Below are 18,403 nucleotides of genomic sequence, written 5' to 3'. Positions count from 1 at the left end.
GCCCCTCCCCCAACTTGTGCATGTGCACGTGCTCTCTCTCTCTGTCTAAAATAAATAAATAAATCTTTTTTTTTAAAAAGCATGATATTTTTAAATTTCATCATGAAACTTAAAAATTAACTCTTCACCTCCCCACTGTTTCCTAAACAGATCAGTGCATTGTTGACGACATCACTTACAACGTGAATGACACATTCCACAAACGTCATGAAGAGGGACACATGCTGAATTGTACCTGCTTTGGTCAGGGCCGGGGAAGATGGAAGTGTGATCCCGTTGGTAATTAGCCCTCATGTCTCTAGATAGTTTTGGATGCTGGGACTAGTTAACAAGTTTCAGATAAGGAGAGTTAGTTCATGACTTCAGACTTTGATCAGTGGGTTGCCGAGAGCTTTGTAAAATCTTTTCTCTAATCATGACCCAGTATATCAACTTGATATTGGTAGTCATCTGTTGTTATGAGTCTAGTAACATGCAGGTTTATTTTAATGGAATAGAATCAGTTCTTTGGTTCTGGATCATAAAGAGAATCCATGTTATGAAGGAGAACCTTCCTTTGCTGACTGTGCAGATTCTTGTGCCAGGAAATACCTCCTTCCAAAGACTGTATTTTTCTTGGCTGCCCTCTATAATAGATCTAAGCAAATAGTGAAGGTTGAGCCCTAACAGAGCTGTAGGCCAGCTTTAAGGTAACCCATTAATATTCCTTTACTAAGAGAGACCTGTTGCTCACTAAGAAAACAAACTAATCAGATGAGTTTGTTTGACCTGAGATTATCAAAGCTGAGACAGTCCTGAGAGGTCTTTTCAGAAACTGCTCAGCAAGTATTCATAGTGAAAATCTAGTTCATCCATTTACATGTAAAACTAAGCCCTCCAAAATTTAAAGAGGTATATAAAGTGATATTTTGTCCTTACTATTCAAATGGTAAGTCAGTTGCATTCATGTTGGCAAAATATATCTAAGTTAGTTTTCTCAAATTGGTATTCAGAATGTCAGGATATCCTGAAATCTAAATTACAAAATTTTTATTTAGAACTACTATCTTTTTAGAAGACCAAACATTTCTTCCAGTGGGTACTTATTTACTGCTAGCTATCCTGTAAGGTAAAAGACAGGAACAAAATATTTTGTAACCACATATATTTGTGAGGACACCTGCAAGTTCCCATTGAAACTAAGAATATATGCTCCCTTGCCCACTTGCTGGAGCACACTGAAATTCAATTTGTAGCTCTCCATCTTTGATGACGCTTCTTTCACTTTGTATATATTTTAGACCAATGCCAGGATTCAGAAACCAGAACATTTTATCAAATTGGAGACTCATGGGAGAAGTACGTGCATGGTGTCAGGTACCAGTGCTATTGCTATGGCCGTGGCATTGGGGAGTGGCATTGCCAGCCTTTGCAGACCTATCCAGGTAAGTAGCTCGATTCGTGCAAACTGACAGCTTCCAACTGAGTTGTAAAAACTGGGCAGGATCCTTGTTTTTAATACTCTGGTCCCTGAATCAGCCTCTCCTCTTTCCCCTCTTTTTCTCTGATCACTATCTAACAATCAGATTTTTGACTCAGATGGTTTTCCTTCCTCCCCAGTCAAGTAAAAGATGTGTGAGCCTGGGAAAATATGCCTGTGTGTCAGTTTGTTTCCGAACACTCTAGAACATCCCATAAGTTTAAAACCTCCAGCTAATTGGATCTCCCGTTAGCATATGTAAATAAAAACCGTGCAGTGAGCTGCCCTGGGAGTGAAGTGTTGGGATTTTATGTTATGACTCTTGACGGAGAGGTTGTTGGATACAGAGATGACATGGAATATAATGCAGGGTATGTGTGTTCACTCAGCACTTCAGCCAGGGCCTCTTTGTGTCAAAAATTTCATTTGTTTGATCAACTGGAGTCTAGAACAAAGTATTCTGGGTCAAGAGTTGAGTAATTTGGTCAATTTTCTGCCCACGCAGTTCAAATACTCCCAAATGGTTATTGCTGGTATTTTGCTTTTTTTTTTTTTTTTTTTTTTTTTTTTTTAAGGTCATAGGACATAATGCCTAGCTATAGGTGTGATTAACTCATTTAGAAAAAAACCAGATTTATGGAGCGCCTGGGTGTCTCAGTGGGTTAAGCCTCTGCCTTAGGCTTGGGTCATAGTCTCAGGGACCTGGGATCAAGTTCCACATCGGTCTCTCTGCTCGGAAGGGAGCTTGCTTCTGCCCCTCTCTTCTCTGCCTGCCTCTCTGCCTACTTGTGATCTCTCTGTCAAATAAAAAAATAAAATCTTTAAAAAAAAAAAAGAAAACAGATTTTTTAAATTTAATAATAATTAATTAATAATAATTAGGAAGCTTTCATCTTTAGGTACCAGTTATTTGAGCAACTACTGAGGTGCAAAGCCTCCTAGAACTCTGTTGACTTTAGACTTGAAACATGGCCCACATTCAGAAACAAAAGCAGATTTTCTGAGCATCAGAACCTGCCTCTGACAGAAATTAAGATTAAGTAATTTCAATCCCTTTATAGTGTAGTAAGAGATTCACTATCTCGAGAACCAGGTATGGAACAATTTGATCAAAGTTAGAGTTTGCCAAAGACATGGGTCCCAGCTGTACAGGTGCTGTGAAAGAGATCCATGTCAAGCTCCACTCGTCAGCTTCTCATCTGTAAAATGGGGAGGTTAAAGCTGATTGCCTTTAAAGGTCCTTCCATCACTAACCATCTAACGGACCTCTGATCCTAAATACTAACCACCCAGATACACCCTTTCCACAGACTTGGAAGAAACTCGCCTCTTCCCAACCCTTCAGTCACTGTCAGAGCTGTCGAAGGTGACCTTTGTCTTAAGCCCACAGCATAAATGAACTTGGCTCTTAAATTGTATTTTATGGCAGATTTGGGTGTAGGAATCACTTAAAATAATTTTTTTTGTTTAATAATTTTTTAAAAATCTGCAGAAAAACCTTAAGTTCATTGGTTTTCTTCTTTAATGAGGCAACTAAAGAATAGAAACGTTTAAAGAAATGCTCTAGTTTCTCTGTTTCAGATTGTTATTGGTGTGGCGGTTTGTTGAAAATCGTCCTCAATGATTTAAGAGAGAAATTTTTTTTCTTACTTTAAAACTAGCCTCTTTCTCAAAGCTGCTCACTAGAAGCATTTTGGTAGACACGACAAGGGTAAAATCTAGATGGAAAGGAAGAAAGCCTTCTGCTTTGGAGTTTTACAGGTTGAGTTTGCTCCTACTTTTTAAAAAAGGGTCAGAGGAATGCCCAGTGAACACGGAGGAGGAGATTTAGAGAGGGGATTGATGTTTGCCCTTGGTACGAGGTTGGGTGCTTATCTCCATGTCTGGTTTACTCAATGGTTCACGCCTAGCACACAGGGCTTTCTGAGTGTGGGAAGAGTAAAGGAGCCACAGATGACCAGGAGACTGCCTCGGAGCCTTGCCCCATAGGCTCCGCCCAGGGAGGATTTGATGGAGTTGTTCAAAGGAACAGAAGATAAGAGGCATTTGGTTTGTCAATAAACAGCTAGGAAAAGCACAGATCTCAGCAAATAAAAGAAAAAAGGACTGAGTCACAAACTCATAAATATTTAACTTCCCCAGGGTCATCGTTACTGGAAATGATTCCTTTCAGCCTTATTTTAAACCGATTTTAAAAGTATACACGTCGCATCATATTTTTACTTAATGGTTTTCTGGTTAAGCCTGGTCAGACTGAGTAAGAGAGGAAGTCGAGTTTTTACAATGGTAATTGCTAGTATACACCACTAGGTTAATTTTAGTTTTATTGAATCTAACTGATGTAAATGATGTCAGAATTTTCAGACTTCCTGTCTTCAGATCATATGTAGATTAAGGTAGAGTGGTAATCAGAATTGAGTTGACCTTACAAATGATGGACAGAGTCTCTTTTCTTTCTGAACAAAAACAGACTAAATGCATGAACCCACACTGCTGTTCAGTGCAGCCCCCTTAAGGGTAGGCTGCGGTACAACCATGAATTTCAAAACAATTTCGAACCAGTGCTTGAAGTTTTAGAAAGAAAAGAAACTTCTGTAGTTTTGCTCCATCGCGGAGGTAAAAACCACTGAGTCATCTTTTCCTTTCCCTACCCTCCTCCTCACGGACCCAAGAACATGATCAGGGTTAAAGGTGAGCAGTAAAGGGCATTCATAATGTCTTTCGGAAACTTAATAGACATTTTACCATCAAAACTTGTGGTTTTAATTAAAGGCTGGGTTTTTTTTGGAGCAGTTCCCAGCAAAATTAAAAAGAAGGTACAGAGCTTTCCCATGTAGCCCCTGCCCTCACACATGCCCAGGCACCTGTTATAGACAGTCCCCTCTGGCGTGTGCATCGCTTACAGTGGAGAAATTTGCATCGATACTGTTTTCACCCAAAGTCTATGGTTTAACTAAGGATCACTCTTGGCATCATAAACTTCTTCCTCCCTTTAAATCGTGATTGCCAAACTAAATAAAACACATATCAGGTGTCTCTTTACTTAAGGAAATTGTAGTAGGACTTCTTTAGAGAATCGATATTTAAACAACCTTAGGCCAATTATTGTAAAGAATTTAAGGACGTGATATTCCCATATTTACTGATGTTCCCAGAAGTCACATCTCTGACATTTTACTTCATTATATGTCTTATTTATTTAAATTTATTAAATTAAATAAATTTAAGTACACTTGTATTTGCAAGGATCTTCATAAACAGAAGGGGTAATTTAAAAAGTGACGTGTAATTAACTTATGCCAGTTGATGAAAACACACATCCCGCTCTGTTCTGTGAAATATACCCTCCTTTAGAATGGAAAATTGAGAATCTTATGCATGAATTTTGGTATTTTACATTTGGTATTTTGGTTTAGAAATATGCGCATTAAATGAAATTAAGACTCAGAGAATATTTGTTAGTCTTCCAACCACTTTGAATTATTCCCGGTGCAGAAGTGAGTATATTGTCCTAAAACTTTTGAATCTACACAGATATTCAAGCTTTGTACTTATTTTGCTACAGAATATCTTGTCTGCAGAGAGGATTGAATAGCATAACAATTAAGTTCAAAGATGACTTTTTTTTTTTCCTAAGAGCTTTCAGAAAACTTAAATCTATTAACATACCAGTGAAATGCTTTATGAGATTTGCAAAGTGTTGCTTTCTTTCTTTTTTTTTTTTTAAAGATTTTATTAATTTGACAGAGATCACAAGTAGGCAGAGAGGCAGGCAGAGAGAGAGAGAGAGAGAGGAGGAAGCAGGCTCCCTGCCGAGCAGAGAGCCCGATGCGGGGCTCGATCCCAGGACCCCGGAATCATGACCCGAGCCGAAGGCGAGGCTTCAACCGACCGAGCCACCCAGGCGCCCCAAGTGTTGCTTTCTTTTGATAGAGTAGCAGTTAGAAATTCTTGGAAAGGTTATGACAAGGAACTTTACTTTTATATCTAATAAGTAGAACATTGATTGACATCATAAAAAAGACCGTATTTAGGAAGAAGATGGTGTTCTATGCTGTAAGCTTAAATTCTCTAGCTATTTCATCATTATCCTAAATGGAGTCTACATTACTAAGAAATTAATTCTACTTCCCTTATATTTTTTTAAAAAAAAAAAAAAAAAAGAAGAAGAACCAAAATCAGACTTTAAATTTTGTTGGAAACAGTCATATATATTGAGATGTGGAAATACTGAATTTAGTATATACTTCAAAATGCCATTTCAGTTGGTAACTGCCTTTGAAAAAAAGTTTGATCTTTTAATAATTTGAGCACTCAGTGGTAGGATTTTAGAGTATACTTACAGAGTAAAACTAAAACGTAACCTTTTCCCCTAATAGGATGCTTCAGCTGATAAGAAATAAAACTGAGTCTTAGGGCATCTGTCTGGCTCAGTCAAAAGAGCATGCAACTTCATCTGGGGGTAATGAGTTCGAGCCCCATATTGGGTATAGCGATTACTTAAATAAGATTTATTTAAAAAAAGAAAGAAAACTGAGTCTGTAATTTATTCATTAAGGATTCTATCCCATTTAGAAATATGTGTGTTTTACATCATGTCCCATGACCTTTGGAATGTTTCCTTCTTTGTGGGTAGATACATTTTTGATGAAAGCCTTTACAAATGAGAATTCGCTTTAAAGCAGCTCAGTATGATAAATAGAGTTTGGGTTCTGTGTCGCTTTATTTGAGTTTGAGTAGTTTTGCAATTTTCTCAAAATTCTTTGAAAATGGAGAGGAAAGCCAACAGTGGCATTTTTCAAATTTTATTTGCTATAAACAAGTTTTATTTGCATTTCTCATGTGATGGACTATGATCTATCGACTAAGAAAGGATTTTGTTGCATTGATTTCCAAGGTCAGGATGTGAAAAAGTAATCCCAGAATTGTTTTTTTCTTACTCACATTTACTGATAAGTAAAACCGTCTTTTAATGATGACCATCCATTTTGCACTAACTTTTAAGCTAAAGTAAGTGAATACCCAAGATCACCAAATCTCACATTTTCATTTTCAGGCACAACTGGTCCCGTCCAAGTAATCATCACCGAGACCCCCAGTCAACCCAATTCTCACCCTATCCAGTGGAATGCCCCAGAACCATCTCACATTTCCAAGTACATTCTCAGATGGAAGCCTGTGAGTATCCCACTCAGAAACTGCACACTGAGGCTACCGAAATTAACACATTCTAAACATTCTTTTTTCCAACTTTCGAGCCGACAGATCTGACTAACTATCCATGGCTTGACATAAAGATTTAGCTTTTTTGGTATTTGGAAGGATTTAGAAAGATTTGGTATTTAGAACGATCTTCTTAACAAGGACTTAGAAATGATAATGCCAGAAACGATTCTTCCCCAATATAGGAAGAGAATCTGAAGGTTTTATATGTCTTGGAACTCTATCAGAGGAAAACAATGATTGGCATCATTTCCATGATTTGAAAAATCAGTATTTAGCTCTTTGGATTCATTTTCATAAGGGAGCACTTCTTAAAACATTACTTTTGATCCTCTGAAGTTATTTAGATAGAAGGGAAAAGAGGGTGTGAGGGAAGAATACATGAGGAATGACGGTTTGTTTAAAAAGTGAACCTTGTGATTTTCTAATAAGAACCATCTAGAAATTGAAGAAATCCTACAGAGGGAAGGTATTGGTCTAGTAAGCTTTAGTTTTTCTTATCCTTCAGACCTGCCTGCTATACCTCTAAAATTCATGACTCGTAATTTGAGAAACACTAATTTTAAACACAGGAGAAAAATCCCCACTTTTAGTCATAGCTATCAAATTCTAGCAATTAGAAACAAAATGGGGGGGGGGTGCCTGGGTGGCTTAGTCGGTTGAGCGTCTGCCTTCAGCTGTGTCTGGATCCCAGGGTCTGTCAGTGCCCTAATCAGCAGGGAGCCTGCTTCTCCCTCTCCCGCTGCCCCTCCCCACTGCCACTTATTCTCTCTGTCTCTTTAAATAAATAAACAAACAAATAAATAAATAACAAAATGAAACCTTTGACTGCCCTGTGCAGTTGTATTTAAACTCTTGGAGAAAAAAATTCAAGCTGTAAAATCATTTTCTTTGTGTAGTATACTCTGTACTCTTACCCATGGTATATGAAGCAGCCATTTCCAGAACTTTGTAGTAGATTTTAGTCGGTGAGATCACTATATTTTCCCCTTAAAACCTTCTTGTCTCTCATCTTTTTGTTTCATCACCAGTTTTATTTACTTTAAAGCTAACTCTGAGTTGTTATGGGAGATCTCTGTAATAAGGAACATTTACAGAGAGGTATAAAATATACTTTGAATTGGAAAATCTTCAAAGAAACTGCAGTGATGAATTTCTTTGAGATTTTTAACAATTAAGAATTTTCAGGGATGCCTGGGTGGCTCAGTTGGTTGGGCCGCTGCCTTCAGCTTGGGTCATGATCCCGGGATCCTGGGATTGAGTCCCACATCGGGCTCCTTGCTCAGTGGGGAGCCTACTTCTCTCTCTGCCTCTGCCTGCTTGTGCTCTCTCTCTCTCTCTCTCTGACAAATAAATAAAGTCTTAAAAAAAAAAAGAATTTTCAGGTTTTTCCTCAATGGATGTTACCTGAGATTTTGTTTTTGAGTATTTTCTTCTGATAGCTAACTGTCTAGAAAAGTTCACATTGAACAAAAGATTTATCATTAAATCTGAGCTAATTGTCATGACTAATTGCAGGGTTTTTTTCAGGGTATTTGAGTTAAAATTTGAATTTAAGATATAGTAGGATCCATTCTGTTGATTTCAAAAATATAAACGGACACTTGAATATTTGAATTATTGAGGAAGTGGTTGATTGGATAATTTAAAGACGTCACTGGGCATTAAAAATGTATTTTGACTTAGTTTAGAATATTTACACTTAAAAGGATCTCATCTTGTTTGAAGTAAGGCTGTTTCTTTTCCACACATTTTATTGCAATGAGTTTTGTGATCCATGACATGTTAATGAAGTTGGACAGGATGTGAAAATGTAAACTGGAATCAAAGATTAAATAAACCGAAATCACATTCTTCTGCAGTCTTGCCCAGAGTTGGGAACTACTTCTGATGGGGTAATTCATATCCAAGAATGAGTCATACAGCCAGACCAGTGGAACCTTATATGTGATGGTCCCAGGAACTGAGTCACAAAGAAGGATTATACTTTTTACTATTTCTGCAAGGCAAGAAATTTGTATACTACTTAGTGAAAGATAGAATATATGGCCTTTGCCACTTCAGAGAAGAATATAGCTTTGTTCATTGTAGAAATTAAAAAAAAAATGGGAGAGGCAAAACTTGGGTTCTTCATCAGTCTGGCAAAAAGGAAGGTGCCCAGCACCTGTGACAGTGTGGCCTTGGGCATGTCACATAACACTGTTTCTTCGCCTGTAACGTGAAGGCAACTATACCATTAACTTGGAGGGAAGAGAGATAGGAAGTTTAAATGAGCAAATGCAAGTAAAACAGCCCAGTTCGTGGCACATAGTGAGCTACCAGTACATATTAGCTATAATAATTATTAATATTAAACTCTGCTATAGGTCCCTGTTCTGATTCCTGTTTTCCATGATTTTTCCTCCACAATGGAGCTGCCTAGGTACCTCGTTCTTTGAAGACAAATCAATATCATCTCTGAATGTTCATCCTTCTGAATACTTATGTGACTTCTTTTAAATCTTTAGAAAAATTCTCCAGGCCGTTGGAGGGAAGCTACCATTCCTGGCCACTTGAATTCATACACCATCAAAGGCCTGACACCAGGTGTGGTATATGAGGGACAGCTCATCAGTGTCCAGCACTATGGCCACCGAGAGGTGACACGCTTTGACTTCACCACCACCAGCACCAGCCCCCCCGTGACCAGTACGTATGCCACCCGTCCTCATGGCTGTGCCTGCGTTCCTCAGGAAGTGGTTCCCGTGTTCCTCAGGAAGCGGTTTGCTTCCCAAGTCCTATTCTTCCACAGATGGCACCAGCCTTTTCTTTTAATGGTGTTCTGTAGATGACAGTAGTAAATGCTCTCCATGGCTGAAGGTTTCCTCTCCCCTTTCTGTGACCCTCTAGGCAACACTGTGACAGGAGAGACAACACCCCTTTCTCCCGTTGTGGCCACGTCTGAATCTGTGACTGAAATCACAGCCAGCAGCTTTGTGGTCTCGTGGGTCTCGGCTTCAGACACTGTGTCAGGATTCCGTGTGGAATACGAGCTGAGTGAGGAGGGAGATGAACCACAGTATCTCGGTAAGCTAAACGTGCCGTCATGATGGCTTTGGAACCGGTTGACGGCTCGGACTGAACAAACTTCCAGTGTGAGGAAGGGACAGAGCTGGCATTTCTAGAACGAAGCTGGGATTTTCCTGAGCCATGCTCACGTTTTCCTAGTTCCCAATATGAGCAACATTACTCATTTGCCTGGGCACAGGTCTATACAACCGTAGTGTTTTCTTTTTAATAATTTTTTTAAAAATAGATTTTACTTATTTATTTATGTGAGCGAGAAAGCAGGGAGAGGAGCAGAGGGAGAGGGACAAGCAGACTCCCCGCCGAGTGCAGAGCCCTACATGGGACTTGATCTCAAGACCCTGAGGTCATGACCTGAGCTGAAATCGCATCAGATGCTCAACCAGCTAAGCCCCCCAGGAGCTCCTAGGGTTTTCGTTAGGGAAGTGATTGCCAGTTTGAAGACCACAGCAGAAAATGTTAGCCTTCGGAGGTGCACAGTATAAGAAAAGAACATACCTCCTTCCCCGTTGTCCCCTGCCCATAACCATCACCCTGACTTTTAACTACAGAGAGCTACTTTTACAAATTGTGGGTGGATTATACAAATTACATCTCTTTAGAGAAAAAAATTTAGAAAAAATGGTGAACAAAAGAAAAGTTACCCCTAATGCATTGATATTATTGATTCTCCATTAGAATACTTCCTTCCAGACTCGCCCCCTTCCCTCATGAATATGTATTTAAACAATATCCCTCTTCTAGGTTGTGGAGCGAGTTCAGGGATTGGTTTGCTCCGACTGGTAACCTTTCCTTTCTATTTTAAAGATCTTCCAAGCACGGCCACTTCTGTGAACATCCCTGACCTGCTTCCTGGCCGGAAATACATTGTCAATGTCTATCAGATATCTGAGGAAGGAGAGCAGAGCCTGATCCTATCTACTTCGCAGACTACAGGTATGTGTGTCCTACACTCTGTAAAGAGAAGCTTTTTTCTGCAGAACAGGCCTTGAGCAGTATTTCCTGACTGTTTTTATCATGTGCTCCTTTTGTTTTCTGTTAGCTCCGGATGCACCTCCTGACCCCGCTGTGGACCGAGTTGATGACACCTCGATTGTTGTTCGCTGGAGCAGACCCCAGGCGCCCATCACAGGTGACGCTGGCCTCCCTCTTGGCTGCCATGTTAATCTTGACACCACGGGTGGTGAGGGAGCCAGTTCTGACCTGTGGACAGGGATACCACGTAACTCTCCTACATAACTCTATACTAGGGTAGAGGGGTGTGTGTGTGTAATAGTGATTCAGAATGTGATTATTTTCAAGTCTTATAGCTCTGCTTCTTACAGATCATTTCCCGTCATGTCCATTTTATTGACCCCCTACACACGTACACACGTACACACAAAACCTCGAAAGCCAGCTCCCTGACTTACTAAACCAGGCATTTCTGAGGTCGAAGAGGGGTAATTTTTCTGAAAACCTCACTCTAGGACTTACTCTTAAAGAGGTAGCCCAGTTGCCGTCTTAGCTCATTAAGCTACTCCACTTCCTCTGAAGTTTCGGAAAGATGCAGATAGCGCTAGACGATCTGTGCTCAAGGTGGTTCATTAATTGCTTTCATTGCCCAGAGCTCAAAGAGAAGAAGTCATTTTCACATGAATATTTTCACCTCATAGCATCTCTAATAGACATTTATTAAGGATCTCGGGTCTTCAAGGATGATATTTATTATTAAAAAGGATTGCAAGACTGCTCTTATTTTATCTTTGTACTGAACAGTCCTGATAGGAAGTGGGAACATGTAAAGAGTCAGAAAGCATCTCTAGTTCTAGACTAATCAAGCAAGAGGCTAAGGGCTTTTCCGAGAAGAGAGATTTAGGACTCATTAAACCTCTGTTTCATAAAACTGTGTGGCTAACTTTTCCCCCTTGAATCTGTAGGATATAGAATAGTGTATTCGCCCTCGGTAGAAGGCAGCAGCACGGAGCTCAACCTTCCTGAAACTGCCAACTCCGTCACCCTTAGTGACTTGCAACCTGGTGTCCAGTATAACATCACCATCTACGCGGTGGAAGAAAACCAAGAAAGTACTCCTGTTTTCATCCAACAGGAAACCACGGGTGTCCCGCGTTCAGGTAACTGAGAGCCCCCTCCTGTGCTAGCCTACCTTTCAGGACTTACCAAGATAAGACGCTTAACCTCCCTTTTGTTGGAGGAATAAAACCAGGCTTATTCCATTAGCCTGCTGGGGTGGACCAGAAGTGGGAGACCGAAGAATTATTATTTCTCTGGGAGGGTTGTTTTATCTCTGTCAACAGTTCCTGTGTGCAAGTAATCTTATAGAAGAGCTTATCCCTCAGCTTAAGAAATGTGGCTGAAATGTCCATGCTATAAACTAACTTATCAAAGCTGGCTATTGGCTTTCCTGATTAAAAACTGACACATAAAACCTTCATATTTTTCTCCAGAAACTTCAGTGTTCGTTCCTCTGTTACTTTAAAGTTTTACAAAATGGTTCAGTAAAATTCAAGCCATATTTTTTCTGTTGTCACAATTAGGGTATTTTTTTGTTTTGTTTTTTGGTTGTGTGTGTGTGTGTGTGTGTGTATTCTAAACTCCTTGACAGGACACTTAATACGTTGGAAACTCATCTGCTTACCTACACGTTTTAGGTTAAATGAAATAAAAAGCTTCAGATGTCCTGTGTAAGCAGGATGACTGAACCATGAAAATATAAACAAAAACACATGTTCTCTGGTGAAGAGACAAAACTTAGGATTGCTTTGAAATGAGAGGCGCCACGAATTTCCTTACGTACATCCAGGAAGTTGGCTTAAAATAAATACACCTCAGCAGGAATTGTGAATGACCAGTTGGCTCTTGTTTGTTAGATGAAGTTCCCCCTCCTCGGGACCTGCAGTTTGTGGAAGTGACGGACGTGAAGATCACCATCATGTGGAGCCCCCCCGAGAGCGCGGTGACCGGCTACCGCGTGGACGTGATCCCCGTCAACCTGCCTGGGGAACATGGCCAGAGGCTGCCCATCAGCAGGAACGCCTTTGCAGAAGTCACCGGACTGTCCCCCGGGGTCACCTATCACTTCAAGGTCTTCGCTGTGAACCAGGGGAGGGAGAGCAAGCCTCTGACGGCGGAACAAACGACAAGTATGTCCTGCTTCCGACTCTCTCCACCCCAAATTCTCCACCCTGACTCCCAATCTGTGGTGAATGCGCGGCAAACTGTTAAGTCCTGGGGTCGGGTTAGAGATAGGGAGATACCCGGTGGGTGAGGGAATGCATCGTGGACGTGAAGCACGTTGTTACTCTGAGACCAGCTCCATGGATGCTCAACAGTGACCCATTTCCCAAATACGCCTACCCACGTGATGGCACCGAGACAGGCAACTTAAGAGAACCTGATTTTCTTTGCTGACAGAGATGTGGATTGTAAATTTGAGGTTATTTTCTGTAACTAAAAATACCTAGATCAAAATGCAAATGTACGCTCTTAACCTTTTATAGAATTATTTATAAATAGTCATTGCTGAAACAGTTACTGCATATGAAGTCCCAGGGCCTCTGCTCGGTTCTTTACGAGCATGGTCCTTGTATTTAATACTCTCCTTGACCTAATGAAGAAGGTCTTCTGTTCCGCATTGGGTTTGTGAAGAAATCGAAGCTGATAGAAAATTCTGCAGTCTGTAAAGTCCCAGAGCTAGGAAGCAATGGGGCCGGCCCACGTAGACTGATGTCATTGTGACCCCATGTCCAGTTTTTTCACTTACTACACTGGACTACCTTGTAAGCATTTCCTTCATCTGGAAAGTGTTTTAATTCACTGCAGGGAAAGTTCTAGCTATCACACTGAAGAACACTCACGGTTTGTGTGATTCTTTCTGATAGTCTTATAGTGCGCACTCACCAGCGTCCTGCTGTGATTCTGACGGATATGCTATAATTATTAGCTAACATGGATCATGCGAAAATTACTTTTATATCTCTAGCAAGGACTGTTCATTCAATACATGCACACAATATTCTTTCCATCCCGTGTAGAGTTTCATCTTGCCCTCGTATTTTTGGGCTTCTCTCTCATGTCTTAACCTGTTTGGTTCAGAGTGCATTGTGGCATTCACGAGAAGTTTATTTTTTTGGTTATTATTTCTGTTTTGATGATGCTATCTCTACAATGTTAGTATAATTTCAGAGGCTGATGGGAAAGTAATGCTGGAAAATTGGACTTTCCTCAGGATCAAAGTCAAGTGGAAAAAAAAAAAAGCAATTTCTCATGATTGAAACCATTTTGCAAATTTCCATGTAGCCCTCCATCTCATACTGGCTCCACGTTTCCAAGGTTTTGAGTTTTACTGAATTTCAGCTTTAAGGAAGGTTTAGAAAATTCAGTCAAGCTTTTGAGTTTCGGGATGATCATGACTGAGGGTCAAATATTTCTTGGTGTGTTTCATCTTTTTTTCTAGAATTGGATGCTCCCACTAACCTCCAGTTTACCAATGAAACGGACTCCACCGTCTTAGTGACCTGGACTCCTCCTCGGGCCCGGATAGCAGGGTACCGACTGACTGTGGGCCCGACCCGGGGAGGCCAGCCCAAGCAGTACAACGTGGGTCCCTCGGCCTCACAGTATCCACTGAGGAATCTGCAGCCCGCTTCTGAGTATACCGCATCCCTCGTCGCAGTCAAAGGCAACCAGCAGAGCCCTAAAGTCACCGGGGTCTTCACCACTCGTAAGCCAATGTTTGAATGTCTGGTCTTAGTGATGTCATAGGTTCTTACCTGAATTTACATCCTCCGTACTTCATCCAATTTTTAAAAAAATTTAACTTAAAATACCTTAGTATGAGGTTTAAGTAAAAAGGAAGATTTAAAGCAGTGCTACTCAAAGTGTGGTCAGGGACCAGCCCCTTGATCCGTGGGTGGTTATTGGACACTGAGGAGCTTGTACCAGGATAGAAATCACGAAGCACGTGATTCAGTTCAGTTGATCGTTTTCAGAAGCAAGATTTTCTTTCTTTCTTTTTTTTTTTTTTCCCAAAGATTTTATTTATTTATTTATTTGACAGACAGAGATCACAGTAGGCAGAGAGGCAGGCAGAGAGAGAGGAGGAAGCAGGCTCCCTGCTAAGCAGAGAGCCTGATGCGGGGCTCGATCTCAGGACCCTGGGATCATGACCTGAGCTGAAAGCAGAGGGTTTAACCCCCTGAGCCACCCAGGCGCCCCCAGAAGCAAGATTTTCTTGGTGAAGGTTAAATTACAAATGTGGCCAAACTTCTTATTTCCTCTGGGACCACTGTGAGTAATGCAGTCTAAAGCACCCAGTTATTTGAAAGTCGAATGTTGTATTGAAGGAATTTACAGCAAACACCAGTTGGGGGAGGAATCCAAACCAGTACGGATGTCTACACCCTCCCACTTTGGGTGTCCTATGATAGCAGTTAAGTGTAGAATGAAAACAGTTACCAACTGAATGGAAACCAACAGAGCAAGAAGCTAAGGAAAGGATTTCTTTATGAGACTGTAGCAGATTAAAGTATTTCTGCAGAGAAGAATACATTTTTTTTTTCTTTTCATCTTCCTTAAATGACTCTTGAAGTTTCCCAGAGGGAAGAAGACTGACAATTTTTGGTCACGTCTGTCCTTTTCTGCTCCACACTTTATGGAAAGTGGCCTTAAATCTCCTACATATCTACATCACAATAAAGACATGTATAAAGAACTCATAAATTGAGTTCTATTAAAAACATTCTCATTTACATTACAAAGAGTTAGGGGACCCCCAATTTCTACCTGAGCTTCAGTTGTTATTTTTAACTCCACATTTTGAATTATAGAAGGACGTAACCCTTTTCAACATATACTACGACTGTGAACTAGTTTGCACTTTTCCAGAAGTGTTTAAAAATAAAGATGTTTTTAAAGAAGCCTTCAAAAAGTGAATGTAGGTTTGGCGGTAAATAACTATGGAATTTACTTCCCAAAGAAAATTCTCCACAAACTTTTCCCAGTAAGAATTCATAACTTACCAAAAATGTACTTCTACTTAAAGTGGGTGTAGGATTTTGGGCAAGTGAAGTCATTTTCTTAAGTGATTGCTAATTATGAGCAAGTAAGGTCTGCCTTTCATTCATAAGTTAACCTCTTAATTTTGCTGTTTTATGTTATGTGTTACTAAGATACTCTAGAAGCTATTAATATGAAATCAGAGTCAATGTATTTCTTGTAAATATCTATTTTTATAGATGCCTTTCATGAATTAGAATAGAGATTTCAGTAGATTAAGCATTTTACTGACCACATCTAATTCCACAAATTATACTTTTTACTTTTTCACTCCTTAACATGAGACCTGTTTTATGTAGTTTCTTTTGTTGGGTAGCGTGCCCATAAAAGAAAAAAACACTTTTAATGATACTAACAACAATTAAGTATCGTTAAGTAAGTAGCAACAATTAAGTATAATGAGTCAATATAGACTATTCCAAGTACTTTTGCAGACTTTGATATATTGGCCACGTTCCATTGATGTATTGCACAGTATATTTCTATAAAATACAATTCTATTTGAGTTGAAGTACTGATTTTCAAAACTGATTTTTACCAGATAAAGGCTAACATAGTGCCAGCACGCAGTCTACCTTCAAAAACTGTTCACTGAATAGATGATTGAGGAAAGAATGAGAACGAAAACAGTTCAACCAAGCAAAGCTTCAATTTAAATAAACCTACTTAAGTAGGCAGTTCCACAACTTCATTTGAACTTAAAGTACTTTCAGAGGCTGTAAACATTAGTATGGCTTGCATATTTTTGCCATTGCTGTAAGTTTCTGTAGCTTTTTACCGTCTTACCAGGCTTAATTGTGGAAATAATTTTTCTGGATTTTATACTTGTGCTAAATTCTTAAAAGCAAATGTGGGGAAAAAAAATGTGGGGGGGGGGTGGAGTGGCAGGGGAGGGGGGCTAGTTTGCTGTTTCTGGGGAAAATACAGCTTGCTTCTTTATAAATAGGGCAAATTTTATTTCTTTAACAGCCAGGCTGTTCTTCACCTGACAAGACCTGCCAGAACCCATAACTCATACTTACAGTCACATCCTTTGTTTGACACAGTTTGTGGCTTTGTGGTTTGGAGGTTTTCCTGTAATGGTCTTCCCAGGCAGAGAGCATCGTCTTAAACTTGGGAGGATGCTGGCTGGCTAGCTGAAGCAACAGAAAACACCCAGTCTTAGAGCCCAAGACAGTTGAAGAGAATGTAATTTGTGGAAAAGCTGTGGCTTTCACAGATGTTCTATGCGAGAAGCTCCTTGCTCTCGGAATTTTATTTATTTATTTGTTTGTTTGTTTGTTTGTTTTTGTGGCTATTAACATGGTCCCTTGGGGCAAGCCATGGCATGTCGACAAAGTCAGCAACCGCCAAGTGGTGTATGTTTTCAGAGACTCTGGGAAGGCATCATGGGTCACCCGTCCTGGTTCCCCCGAAGACACCATTGAAATAATAGCGTAGTTAGGAAACGGCTCACTAAACAGTAGAATATCAGGTCAGCCGTTAGAGGAGTCATTACAGAGTAGCCCACACACAGATTTTTTTTTTCCACATAGTATTTTCAAAGCAATTTTTTAAAAAGTCACACATTCAAGGCCAGCCTGGAAACAAGCCGGAGAATTGCCCTGGTGCCCGTATCCCCGCATGGTCGAAGGGAAAACATGGGACTGGATTTGAGGAGTGAGCGGGGTCTTAAGACTTTGAATCTCCATCGTGTACCTCCAGAGGATAACTGTCTTCCTGGCCATTCATAGTTTAGCATAAATGCATTTAATAGGTTTTTGGGTTTTTTTTCCCAGTGGATGCAGAATTTGGTTGGGACATAAAAAGGAAGGAATTATGAAGTCACCAAATACGTGACCTGGGCTGGCCACACACTCAAAACCCTTGAGTTTGACTCACCCTATTCAAATGTCTTGGCAATGCTTATTCCCTTTATTGCAAGATTTAGTTGTTCAGCTGATTATATTTTAGAGGTTCTAAATCTGTAATAAGATTTGTAGACTATTGAAAATGTCTGTGTGTACATATACTTTTTCTTCTCTTGTTTGTTTTTTTTTTTTTTCAAAGATTTTATTTATTTGACAGAGAGTGATCACAAGCAGGCAGAGAGGCAGGCAGAGAGAGAGAGAGAGGAGGAAGCAGGCTTCCCGCTGAGCAGAGAGCCCGATGCGGGGCTCAATCCCAGGACCCCGAGATCATGACCTGAGCCGAAGGCAGAGGCTCAACCCACTGAGCCACCCAGGCGCCCCCGATGCCTTTTTTTTTTTTTTTTTTTTTTTTAAGTAGTATTTTCACTGAGAGAAATAACAACAGTGAGGTCAGGACGCTAGGAGATGCCAAATTAACTTGTTCTAATTCCTAATTCCAGTGGCAGAGTACCAAATTTTTATAATGTGATTATCCTAAATGAATAATCACGTATTTAAGGAATCTTTAGGATTTCTAAGTAAGCCCATAAAGGCAGATTTTGTCGAATTTTCATATGGTATTTCTCATTGCAACCAAAAGTAATTGACCATCGTTATGGAATAATTCAGCACAGAGCTATTTTCAGATCATATCTATGATTTAACAGTTGTTCTCCGACTAATGATCTAAAAAGCAGAATGATAATCA

At 40.0% G+C, this 18,403-nt stretch overlaps 1 protein-coding gene across 12 annotated transcripts in view; it reads left to right on the top strand.

Moving 5' to 3' along the window:
- The window catches only part of LOC111143733 (fibronectin 1), a 67,273-nt gene that overhangs the window by 14,895 nt on the left and 33,975 nt on the right, over positions 1-18,403 (top strand). For all 12 annotated transcript variants that reach the window (XM_022497567.1, XM_022497623.1, XM_022497558.1 and 9 more), the window contains exons 11-20: positions 151-279; positions 1,281-1,424; positions 6,516-6,637; positions 9,190-9,370; positions 9,572-9,748; positions 10,556-10,684; positions 10,791-10,880; positions 11,668-11,862; positions 12,619-12,891; positions 14,205-14,471. In XM_022497567.1, the coding sequence (XP_022353275.1) occupies positions 151-279; positions 1,281-1,424; positions 6,516-6,637; positions 9,190-9,370; positions 9,572-9,748; positions 10,556-10,684; positions 10,791-10,880; positions 11,668-11,862; positions 12,619-12,891; positions 14,205-14,471 (1,707 nt within the window). The remainder of the gene's footprint in view (positions 1-150; positions 280-1,280; positions 1,425-6,515; positions 6,638-9,189; positions 9,371-9,571; positions 9,749-10,555; positions 10,685-10,790; positions 10,881-11,667; positions 11,863-12,618; positions 12,892-14,204; positions 14,472-18,403) is intronic.

This window comes from Enhydra lutris, unplaced genomic scaffold, assembly GCF_002288905.1.
Source record: "Enhydra lutris kenyoni isolate GAN:26980312 unplaced genomic scaffold, ASM228890v2 scaffoldscaffold1, whole genome shotgun sequence".
Lineage (NCBI taxonomy): Eukaryota > Metazoa > Chordata > Mammalia > Carnivora > Mustelidae > Enhydra > Enhydra lutris.
The sequence above is the reverse complement of the archived record's forward strand: the minus strand, read 5'-3'. Positions and strand labels throughout refer to the sequence as shown.